This window comes from Nycticebus coucang, chromosome 4 (assembly GCF_027406575.1).
Source record: "Nycticebus coucang isolate mNycCou1 chromosome 4, mNycCou1.pri, whole genome shotgun sequence".
Taxonomy (NCBI): domain Eukaryota; kingdom Metazoa; phylum Chordata; class Mammalia; order Primates; family Lorisidae; genus Nycticebus; species Nycticebus coucang.
This window is the reverse complement of record NC_069783.1, coordinates 134,062,095-134,074,362: the sequence shown is the minus strand read 5'-3', so window position 1 is coordinate 134,074,362 and position 12,268 is coordinate 134,062,095. Positions and strand designations below refer to the sequence as shown.

Genomic DNA, 12,268 nt, shown 5'->3' with positions numbered 1-12,268 from the left:
TCGCAGAGAACACGAAAGGACTCTCATCCTATCACCAGCTAGACTGCTGTGGATGGGGCAGCTCAGGGGCTGGCAACGTGGGACAGGGAGAACAATGGGTCGTGGTACCGGGAAGAACAGAAGGCCAGCCTCAGACTCCCAGAGCTAGAGGAGCTGGTTAGGCAGGCAGCAGGGAGGGCTGTTTGGACTAGGCGGCAGCCCAGAGCAGACCCCTTTCCTGAAATGGGAAGCCCCTGCCCGGGTAGCTTCTGCAGGGTCCCAGGAGGAAAAGGAAGGCTGCTGCTGACTGCTATCTTCTCCCCACTCCCAGCAGGCTTCTCTGCAGGGTCATCTCTTAGGTCATAAGGTCCACAGCCAAGAAAGCCTGGAATGGGGAAAACCTTTGGAAGAGCAGGAGCAAAGGTTCCTCTGGGGTGGGATCCCCACCCACTAGCCATACTCTGGACAGCTGAACTTGGCCTGGCACTGTCCTGCCCAGCCTTCAATCTGCCCGTGCACACTGGGGAGCCTGCTAGTGTGAGCGGTGGGGGATTCTGGCACAAGGAACACAACTACGAGCTGAGCCTCTAGGCCTGGCTCCAGACTTATCTCCTCCATGGAGACGTTCCCAGGAGCCTGGAGCCAAGGGTTCAAATGGTCTGATGTATAATTTTGGATGCTTGTGGCCTATGCTGAGTCCTCAGAGGACCAGGTATATACACTGATGCTCTGCAGGCAAAGGCCAACAAGCCTGGTGGCAACAAGCCCTCTGCCTGGTCAGATTTAGAAGAGGAAGGCCAGATAAGAGGAGTCAGAAGTAGGCAGCACTGGCTGGCGTTCTGCAGAGGGGTCTGGGGTTAGGGTTTTTCAGAAGGCCTGTTCTTAAGGCAAAGCAAGACATAAATGGAAAGCCTCTCTCTCTCTCTCTCTCTTTTTTAAAACTTTACTCCTGTAAAGGTTCTAAGATTTTTTCTTGAGACAAGGTCTCACTCTGATAGGCTACTGCACAGTGGTGTCAGCGTGGTTCAGTGAAACCTCAAATTCCAGGGCTCAGGTGATTCTCCTGCCTCAGCCTCCTAAGTAGCTGGGAATATGTACACGCACAAGCCACCATGCCCAGCTAGTTTTTCTATTATTTTGTAAAGACAGGGTCTTGCTCTTGCCCAGACTGGTCTCGAGCTCCTAGCTTCAAGCAATCTCCCTGTTTCAGCCTCCCAAAATACTAGAATTATAGCTTGAGACACCAAGCCTGGCCAGAAAGCCTCTTTGATGTAAAAGGCCAGATTCAACCCAAACTTCTTATGGGTCTTGGTGTAAAGGGTAGTAGGCACACTGAATGAGACCCAACAGGGGCTGCCCACAGCCCAGATACCTTGCCTGAAGTCTCAGGAGCTGAGACCTCATTTCTTTTTTCTTCTGTTTTTTTTTTTTTGGGGGGGTGGGAGATAGGGTCTCAAATTCCTGGCCTCAAGTGATCCTCCTACCTCAGCCTCCCAAGCAGCTGGGATTCTAGGAGTATGCTCCTGTACACAGGGAGAGCTGATTTCTTAAGGAGCTGCCTGGAGGCTGACAGGACGGGAGACTGGCACTAGCAAGCAGGCTTTTCAGAATGTTCTTTTTAAAATATGCCCACACAAAACCTGTTCATACTAATTAATATTTGGGGCAAGATTATAAATATTTGATTCTCTTGCTGTTAATCACTCGAGCATTTCATGACGTTGCATCTGGGCTACTCCAGCCTGTCCTCTCTGAATCCTTGTGGGATGTCCATCTGCCTGCCAGCTGCTGACTAAGCTGCCTTCCTCTGAACCTGGCACCGCCCCTGCAGAGGAACGACAGCTGGTGATGCAGGGCTATAAGGACCCGACGTGGTGACAGAAAGGCTGCCATCCCCCTGGGCATGACAGCAGACCCTGTGTTCTGAGTCTCCCTTGCTCGGGTCTCACGCAGTTCAAATCCCAGGATTTCTAGGCCAGCTTAACAGCTCTTTTCTTACAAGATACAGGTTTCCAACATCTCCTTAAATGTGGTGTCTCCATTTCCTCCCAGCCATTTATCCCATCCGTCAGGGCAGTGAAAGTCTGAGGAAAGAGCATGTGGCTATGCCACTGAAAACTGCAGCCATTTTGGCCAGTGAACCCTGCAAAGGTCACAAATATCCTGCCAGTCAGAAAATAACAGGTTTCTAAGAACCATAAACTTGAGTGGAATTAATATTTTGAACATTCTTTTGACTGGACAAAATCTGCCTCAGCTGGTCCCTGCTGGCCAGCTGTCAGCTAAGGACACATTCACCAAGCAGGGCTGGCCGTGTGGAGTGGGGGTGCCCGTGTCAGGCTGAGGATGCTGGAGAAGAGATGCCAGAAAGCTGGGGGGCGGGGAAGACACACAGCAGACGGCAGACGGGCACAGGCAGCAGCCTCTGCCCCTTCTTCGCCAGTGTTCGAGGGCGAGGTCTAACTAAGCGTCACCGGGAACCAGGCAGCCCCAACATGCTCAGACTGCAGTGCTGCCCTGCTGGGAGCCTGACGCTCAGAGCAGGGAGAAGCTGCCTGACTGCGTACCTCTCACTTGTACCCAGAGCTAGGAAAGGCACTGACCATGGAGGCCTCAGGAGGCTTTAAACATCCTCCTGACCAAAGGCAGGAGGCAGCCCCCTCTTGACACAGTGCCAAGGGAAGAGGAGCAGCTCTGTCAAGGGCGAGGCCAGAACCCCACGGCCATCTGATGAGCTTCCCAGGAAAGCTTTTCAGAGAAAGCACGACGAAGAGATGTGCCTTAGAGCTCAAAGAGAGAGACCCCGTGAGCATGTCACTCTCCCTCTGACAAAGGAAAAAGCCCAGTCCTCTGTGCCCAGCTGCTCCCCCGAGCTCTCTCTCCATCCCCATCACCTCAGTATCCAAATACTGTATAGGCCCCTAACCTCCACGTCTTTGTCCCTCACCCACAATGCCCTGCAGGCCTCTCTAGAGGTCTGCCACCTCCAGGAAGTCCTCTTGCCAGCTCACAGCATTCCTTGTTGGCACTGACCACTGCCCCATGACAGCAGCTACGGACACCAGATTCCACCTGGGGGCAGCAGGAATCAGGGTGTCCTCACTGTGGCTTTCCCCGCAGTACCCTTTTCTATGCTGCCACACAACAGGCACCCAGTACATGCCATGACCAGCTGTGCCTGAAGAGGTTTTCAAAAAGGTTGCAAATGTAAGTGAAGAAACAAAGGAGGTTCCCTGACAGCCTCTCCAGTCTCTGTCCCCACTGGGAACAAGCAGGACAACCTGAGCTCCACTCAGAACACAGGATGCTACCAGAACCTGACCTCTCCTTGGCCCTAGAGGGGAGCCCTGCCATTGTGGCCAATGGCAGCTGCCTGCCCTCTGCAATCTTGCCACGGTGGGCTGCAGACCCAGGCCCCACCTCAGAGCCTTAAGGCTACTGTGCACAATTTGCAGTTTTACACATTTGTCCTTGTAAAGATAATTTGGTATCTTAGAGTCTGTTGCCTTTGATATTTTCTTTTAAATAAGAAAGAGCAAAGCAATGAAAATACAGGACTGAGCCACCTGCCAGGCAGGTGGGTGGGCAGTGGGGGAGAGACCACCATTGCATCTGCATCCGGCCAGAACTGGGAAGATGGGCCGTCAGCAGAAGTCAAGTACGTCACACACACACTCCAAATCACAGGACCAGCAGATATGAAGGCGCTCCTGGTCACAGGGGAAGCAGGGAGCCGGACTGAGGGCTGAGCATGCGGTCTGCGCTGTTCCCTGAAGCGAGCCGTGACAGGTGTAAGCGGAAAGACAAGCCTGGAGAACAGAGTGTGGTCAGGGTTAAGGGCAGCACGGGCAATATTGGTGGAGGCGACATGGGGTGAGCAGGTGAGGATGAGCACAGACAGCACACAACACGGACACTGACAGCATGGTGAGTGAGGATGGATGGCCACGAGGAGTGCTTGGCACAGGGCACCCGAGCTCTCCAGCAAGGCCCACCCCTACAGCCTGGGGCTCAGGACAGCCTCTAAAGCTCCTCAGTGGCCCTGTTCATGCTAGCAACAAAGCCAGGTAGCTGTCACCTACAACTGTGGACACCTCCACGGCTCCCACTCTTCTGACCCCCAGGTTTGCTCCCTGTCCCTGACACACCTCTCAGATCTTAGCTAGGCTCTGCCTCCTTAGGAAGGCCTCCCATCTCCCAAGTGGCCAGGCCAGGTCTCTCTGGAATAAGTGAACCCCACCTCTCCAGTGCTGGGGTTGGCTGCACCTTGACCCTCAGCTGTGTTTGATGGCTGGTTTGCACCAACTTCCCTTATTAAGAGCTTACAGCAGGGACCAGGGTTGTCCTGTGCACCTGGCACAGGGCTGACAGGACACCTGGATGGGCAAGGCCACAGGCTGGCCACAAACCCTTCAGAGGACTCAGCCTCCTCTTGGACCAAAGGGCAAGGCCTCTGACCTCCAGGATCCTTTTAGGCTCTGACATTCTGAGGTGACAAGGTACGGGACAGGGAGCAAGGATCTCAGGCAGTCCAACACAGCCACCAGAGACACATCCCCAAAGCTAGCTGAGCCAGGCCACGCGATGAACCAAGCCATCCTTTGCCAGTCCTGCTCCCTCCACTGAGTCACCTCTGATGAGGGGGAAATGCACACAGATGCCACCTCCATTAGGGTGGCCAGACAGGGAGCCTACCTAATGTTAGGCTTCACCCCAGCCAGGGATGAGGAGATTTAGACTGGCTAAATCTCTCGGCTCTACCCAGACTACAGTGGTCAGTCCTGGCTGAGTGCCTGCCTGTCCTGAGCTCAGTTTCTCTCATGGAAACAAGGACATGGCCAAGCCTGCAGGGCAGCTGCGAAGACGGAGACACGTTTCTACCCCACCAGCACCTACCCAGAGCCTGGCCCAGAGCAAGCACGCAGTACCACATGGTGGGGCTTACACATGTGCACACACAGGCACACACATACCAAACTGAATGTGAGGGAGGGATAGAGATTTTGTTCAAAAATTTTCTTGATACTCTGTTTGAACATGTATTAAGAGGAATCCTTGGGAGTCCCTTGGAAGTCACAAGACGACCTCATGTCACTTTTTTTTCCTGGTCAGGAAGTATCAACACTAATGATTTCAGCACTGTGGGCAGATTCCAAGAGATCAATGGAAGGGAGAAGTCAGCCAGGCAGGAGGACAATTGGGCAGAGCTGTCAGCGATGGCGGCTGCCTGTGACTAAGCCTGTTCCCTGCTCTGGTCCTTCCTGCCTCTCTCGTGGCTTGACCCCTCCTCAGCCCTCAGCCCAGCTCTAGTGTGGGTGACACAAGTCTGCAGGTGGGGGTGGTCCACAGAGCAAATCTGAGTCCTGTGAAGCTGCTGTTATCAGATGTCAAGCAATCTACACATACCTGTAGTTATTTTTCTAAATCTTATATCCAATTAGAATTGACTGCGTCTGATTTCTGGTTTGAAGCAAAGGCATACTAATGTGGAGAGGCAGTTCTAACGAGGGTCTCCTGGCTGCCCAAGGGAAGTGCTGGTGCTTGGCTCCCTCTTCTGCTGGTGGCAAATTAATTCGATTATGAACATCTCCACGGGGTGGAAGATTGGGACCCAGAAAGCCTGATGCCCAGGCCCACTCTGGAGTTGCTACTTCAGCACTGCTTGCTCTCTTCTGAGGCCACACCACTGGCTGGGAGACAGCTGGGGTGCAAACCAAGGGTTGCTGGCCCCAGAGGCTGGGCTATTCCCTCGCAGCGCTGCCCAGTCCTCGCCTAGCATCTAGGAGGCTACAACGTACAAACACCTGTGTTGACTGCTCATGAAAAAGAGGTTACCCTCATTCCAAAGGGGAGGAAACAAGCTCAGAGAAGTGAAGTCCCTTGTTCAATGCTGCTGAGCACCAAAGCAACAGAGCCAGGATTAGAAATCAGATCCCTCTGACTGTAGAGCCTGCTGGGCCTTGTCCCTATTGGACCTCAAGCAGGTTCCCTGCCTCTTCGCAGCTGTATCAGAGCCTACTGGTAGGAGGGCTCAGTAGTGGCCTGCCATGAGTGTTCCTGTCCTCCCAAAAGAGACCTGAGGCTGGCCACTAGAAAGCTAAGTGGAAAGTGGAAGCCACATGTTTTCTTCCCAGGGCGCATTCCAGAAACAGGAGTGGAGGTGGCAGCGTGGCCCCCGAGGCCATCAGCGCATCCCCTGACACTGCTGCTTCTGTGTGGGTCCTGGGCCTTCCCTAGAAACCAGGGCAGCTTCTGAAAGGGCCATTATAACATTCTAACATCACTGTGGAACCAGGCCTGCGTAGAGCCCGCAGCAGGGTGGGACTGACACTGGGCAAAGGCGGGCCATGGCATGTCTTCTTATCATGACAAGAATCACTATGAAAGCTTTTTTTTTTTTTTTACCAAAAAAAAAAAAGAAATATTCAAAAATGTACAACCATTAAAATTATATTAGAACTTATTTGTAAGGCTACCCTCTGTAAACTTCCACAACAACTAGTGTGTTGGCACCCAGGACCTATCACGGCCAGAGCCTACCACAAACACTCTGTAGGGCCGACAGCTGCCCACACATGCACCAACACGGCAGCGGGTGCCGGGGCGTCGTGGCCTTCTCTCTGAGGCAGTCCTGCCTCTTTGCTCCTGGGGGTGCGCTCAGCCCTGTGGGCTGACAGCCAAGCACACTGGTGCCTGTGGACTGAGCTTGGTGGGAGCCTGCAGGGCCATGGAGGACGATGCTAGTGCTCCCCCCGCTCAGGTGTACACAGCAGGGCCAAGCAGCATGTGGACAATTGTGAAAGGCAGTCCTCTCTCCTGAAAACTTGGCACAGTGCTTCCTCGCAGCAGGTACCTGGCAGAAAGTAATTCCCAAGAGCAAGGATTTACTGCTAATACGTTTTCTCAATCCTCTTCTCTCTTTCTTTTCAGACAATGTGGTGATGGTAATGGGATCTCAATACTCTCAAGAATAAAAGGGTAGGCTCGGGGTGGTTGGCCTGTTTAACAACCTGAATTAACTAAGAAGAGGAGAGCAGTATCACTCTGCAGAAATGAAGACTGCAGGAGCAGGTGGCCTGGCTCCTCCAACCTCTGCTTAACACCCCAGAGCGAGCAGGGAGGTGTCCGTGCTGGGACTAGGGGTGGTGACACAGACCTGTTGGGAGGTGATGGAGCACACAGCACCCGCACTCAGATCTTCAGCCTCTCTCCCAACATGCATGCTGCAGATTCCGCACCAAACCAGGAGGGGAGACTGCAAATCTCCTGTCCTCTCTTGAGATCAGCAAATCCCACTCCCAGAGAAGTTGAGCACTGGCCACCTTGTCATCCTTCTCCAGCACTTCCCTAAACCTGCTGTCAACTTCTGCCCACTGAGCTCGAGAAGCTGGGGGCTGGTGCGCAAACTGTCCAGGACCCCATGCACCAGGCAGGGACTCTAGCAGGGGGGTATAGCCAAGGCAAGGCTGCCCTACCAGCCCCACTCCACAAAGCTCTGTGCTAGGCCTCAGCTTCAAGGCTACTATGGTGCCCCAAAGGGCCCTTCTTCCTCCAAGGAGCCAGTCTATAGGGACCACCTGTAGGAGGTACAGCCCTGGGGCCAATCCCACCCACCTAGGAGTGCCCCCTCGCCTGGAGAAGGCAGAACAGAGCCTGTTTCCCCAAACCCAGATGAAATGAGTGACATGGGAGCGAGGGCCCCAGTGTCTCAGAACTGTCACTACTTTCTCACTACTTCAATGGCCCTCTATGTTCACCAATGTGGCTCATCTTAGCAAGTGCTTTGTCACCAGCATACCACTATCAACATGAGAACATGAAGAAACTGAGCTGCAGGCCGCATGCAAACCTCCTGATGTTAGTAAGGAATGTGGTTGAGTGGTCGCCACCTGCCCCATCCCACGGGGCCCCAGGTGACCCCCCCACCCCATCAACAACCTATGTGGATTCCCAGGGCTGACAGCACCAGGGACAGCCTCCCCACAACTGTCAGGAGGACAGAGTAGTAATAATGTGCTACTAAACAAGGCAGGCGTCACCAGTCTGATGACACCAGGAGCCACTCCAGGGGGCCCAGTCTTACAACTGTCCTTCAAAGTAGACATGAGGGTCCCCATTGGCTGATTGGAAACTGCAGGGTCAAAGGTACATGGTGTCTTATGCTAGCCTGTCCCTCTCCCCGCTCCCAGTGGGCAAGCTGGCAGGTGGCGACCCTGAGCATGTCTTGGAAGCACAAGAGTCGTGAGTCCATGAGATTAATGAATAGCCGCAACATTGCCCGTGTCACCCCAGACCCAGCACCCCCCCCTTGCCGAAACAAAGCGACAAAACGAAGTCGCCCGAGCACCCTCCCCATGATTGGTGTGCCGCCCTGGGCCGGCAGTAGGGAGAACAGGCACTGTACCGTCCGGCGTCGCCTGCTGGTGGGGTTTTTTACATTTGACGTAATCGTGGTCAATCGGAGTAGCTGTGTAAGGTGGGGATGTCAGACCTGGGCCAGAGGAGGAGGGGAGGGAGGCTCCGGGGCCCGGCAGTGTCCCAGCTGAAGAGTGGGAGTCCTCGTCCACCAGGCAGGCCTTCTCCCTGTGGGGACAGAGGGTTGGGGCGTGGGTCAGAGTCTCCACACCACACTGAAACAGATGTGTACTGGTGTGGGTCAGTGCCCTTCCTGGGGCACCTCCCCATCTGGCTGATGTCGTGGAACCAAAGTGACCCTAACAGCACCCGTGTGGGCTCTGGCCCTTAACTGGGCACTACTCAACCTCTCTGGTAGGGCTCTATGTCTTTGTTTCAAGCCCCAGGAGAACTGGGCAGGCTCTCCCGAGAAGCATCCCCTCCATGCCAAACGAAAGTGCCCTTCTATGTGACAGCCTGAGAGATTTAATCCCTGGCAAACAAGTAAGTCCAGATGTGGCAAGAAACACAGCTGACCTTACTGCATGCTCACACATGTACAAGGATATCTGCTGCAACATGTTTGAACACAAAAACTGTACGTTCTCTAAATGTCCATCAGAATGGTTGCATAAGACACGGCACGTCTGCGCCGTGGAACAGTGAGTAGCCACCAGAGCAGCGGTTCTCAACCTGTGGGTTGTGACCCCTTTTTCACAATGAAAATACATTGTGGCATTAGGAAGGTTGAGAACCACTGCACTGGAGAGAGTGGGGGAGTGGGGCATTCTCTCTACGGACTGTGCCCACACTCTAGGACAACACTTCCAGCAGTTAATTTTTATAAAATAAAAGAAACCCTGAAATTGTACGTGTGCACCTAAGTGTGTGTGAATGTGCAGAAATGATCCGAGAAACTCAGCAGGGCGTAGCAGCTAACCCTGGGAGGAGAGGATCATTTTTGTCTACATGTTTATATACTGCCTAAATTTTCTCTAACTAGAAATATTCATGTATTATTTATATAACTTAAAAAATTTTTAAGCAGAATCATGACCAATGAGAGACTTCACTGTATCCTGGAGGCCCCCAGTGACTGACACATACAAACCTGTAGAGACACACCATGCCCACAGAAATGACCTGCCACACACGTGCCATCTGCCCTGTGAGCTGAGTGAGGGGGGTGGCCTTAGTCAAGAGGGTATGCTCCCCAGTGGCACACATCACCACACAGACTGCCTGTGGCCATGAGCAGATGGTCCTCAAAGGCCAGGGACTGAGTGCAGGTCTCTTTGGCACTCAGCTGAGCCCCACACAGTGCCCAGTCAGGGGTGAGCTAAGCCAAAGTGCCAGATGTGGGTACCGGAATGACAGAAGTCTGAGCCGTAGACATTACTTACAACCAAAGGGAGGCCAGAGGTCAGTTCAGGCCAACCAAGGGGACCACAACAGGGACCCAGCTTCCCTGAGCTCTCTGGCATTGCAGAAGCCCATGTTCCCCATGCCTATCACTGCTTCTCAGGAGAATAGGCAGAAGACCAGGCCCTCAGAGGACCCTGGGACAAGTCTTTGCAAAGTGAAACTGGTTTTCCCTTTTTTCTTTTTGAGACAGAGTCTCAAGCTGTCACCCTGGGCAGAGTGCCGTGGCATCACACCTCACAGCAACCCCAAACTCTTGGGTTTAAGCAATTCTCTTGTCTCAGCCTCTCAAATACCTGGGACTACAGGCACCTGCCACAATGCCTGGCTGTTTTTTGGTTGCAGTTGTCATTGTTGTTTGGCAGGCTCAGGCTGGGTTTGAACCCACCAGCTCCAGTGTATGTGGCTGGTGCCCTAGCCGCTGAGCTATGAGCGCCAAGCCAGTTTTCCCTTCTTTTTTTTTTTTTTTTTTGAGACAGAGTCTCACTCTATTACCCCAGAGTAGAGTGCCGTGATATCATAGCTCACAGCAACCTCAAACTCCCGGGTTTAAACAATCTTCCTGCCTCAGCCTCCCAAGTAGCTGGGACTATAGGTGTCTACCAGGACATCCACCTAATTCTTTTTTTCTCTTTTTTTAGCGGGAATGGGGTCTCACTCTTGCTCAGGCTGGTCTCAAACTCCTGAGCTCCAGGGATCCTCCTGCCTCAGCCTCCCAGAGTGCTGGCATCACAGCAGGGAGCCACCGCACCCGGCCTGAAAACTAGCTTCCTCATAGAATAGGACTGTGCCCCAGTGCAGAGTGTGGAAAGGTGCCAGCTTCTCCCCAGGACTTCTCCTGCGGGTGGGTCAGCACCAGGCATGGCCACAGGGTGAGGGGACTGCACACTTGGCCTCTCCTTCTCAGATTCAATAGAAATACCTGGGCCCAGAAATCAGGTGAATCTGAATGGGAACGAGGGATTCCCTAGGTTCCAGCTTATCCCAGAGCAGCAAATGAGCTATCAGGAGTCCCGGTGGGGAAGGTGCTAGCGGTTATGTGCTACTCACTTTTCTGAAGCTTTGGGTGTATTCTTCTCCTCGCCCCTGGCAAAGGGTCCTTCTGCTGCCTGCTTCATAAAGTTGACCAGGACCTCTGCACCAACCCCAGAATCAGGTCTCCCCAGGAGCTTCAGGATGGAGGCATGGAGCCGGAAATATACCTAGGAGAACAACACCTCTGGCATGAGCAGCCTTACTAGTCGCTAAGGGTCACTCCATGGGCCAGGCGGCCACACTGGGAATGGGCCCTGACCAGGGCAAAAGACCACCACACACTCACTGTTTTAAACCAGTCAACATACAATTAATTCAAAACACGCTCTAAGAATTAAAATGGATACTGTTAGCATTCCAGCTTAAACGTTCACCTAGCAACCCGGGCAAGTGGTGGAGATAGAGTAAGAGTGCACCATCCTCAGCTCCACTCCCTGGGTGCTGCCTCCTGACATAGCACTGCTGTCCTCTAGACTCCCGGAAGGGAGGCTCAGGTTGGATTTCTGTTTGTGACCCATGCCAGGCAGAGCCAGGCACCCTCAGGCCTCGAGAACCTCCACCCCATGAGTGCAGGGTGTGGGGATGGGTAGCGCTGCCAGCCCAAGGCCCACTGCTTCCCTCCAGTCCTCACCACATCACTCCTCAACTTACAAATGGGTAAAGGGGGGTGCCCAAGGCCCCACAGCCAGGAAAGCCCAGGGCCAGGTAAGTCCAGGTCTGTCTCCTGTACTCTACTGCCCGCAAGCAAATGCCACACCCCATGGGTGATGTCACCTGACCTCCCGACCAAGTGCAGGGGTGATGCAGGTCCCACTTGTTGCACATGTTCCCATGGAGGGCACAAGGGTTGCCACAAGGCTGAGAACCACTGGGACTGCAGGCCCTGACTAGCCAGCCTCCCTCACCCAGGTGAGACGCCTGCCGGGTACCTCAAGGGGACATCCCAGAGAGAGTGGGCTCGCATGTAGAGACCCCCCCCCCACCTGTAGCCTGCCCATGGGCCCCAGAGGAACTGTCTCAGCAACTCCATTTCTAGATGCAGGCAACTGTGCAACTGGCCAAACTGGGGGAGGGAAAGTGCGCAGCTGGTAAATTCCTCCCAGGTGCAGATAAAGTACTTTGAATGAAGGCTCAACAACAGAGGGGAATTTTCTTTCTTCTTTGTTTTTTTTTTTTATATATATATATATTTTTTTTTGTTTGTTTGTTTGTTTTTTTGGCCGGGGCTGGGTTTGAACCTGCCACCTCTGGCATATGGGACCGGCGCCCTACTCTTTAAGCCACAGGCGCCGCCCCAGAGGGGAATTTTCATCAGAGCAACATTAAATTCTTCAGAGAAATGTCATTTTTCAAACAAGATATACACGTGTACCTGCTGACTCTCAAAGTCACATGGCTATGACGGCTGCACAGAATGGGATGCTCCCCAAATTAACTT

The 12,268-nt window shown here is 53.4% G+C and overlaps 1 protein-coding gene across 2 annotated transcripts in view; it reads right to left on the bottom strand.

The window, feature by feature from the left end:
* CABIN1 (calcineurin binding protein 1) overlaps positions 1 to 12,268 on the bottom strand; it is a 172,701-nt gene that overhangs the window by 81,348 nt on the left and 79,085 nt on the right. For both annotated transcript variants that reach the window (XM_053587053.1, XM_053587054.1), the window contains exons 25-26: positions 10,846 to 10,997; positions 8,384 to 8,562 (exon numbers count right to left, since the gene is read on the bottom strand). In XM_053587053.1, coding sequence (XP_053443028.1) covers positions 8,384 to 8,562; positions 10,846 to 10,997 — 331 coding nt within the window. The remainder of the gene's footprint in view (positions 1 to 8,383; positions 8,563 to 10,845; positions 10,998 to 12,268) is intronic.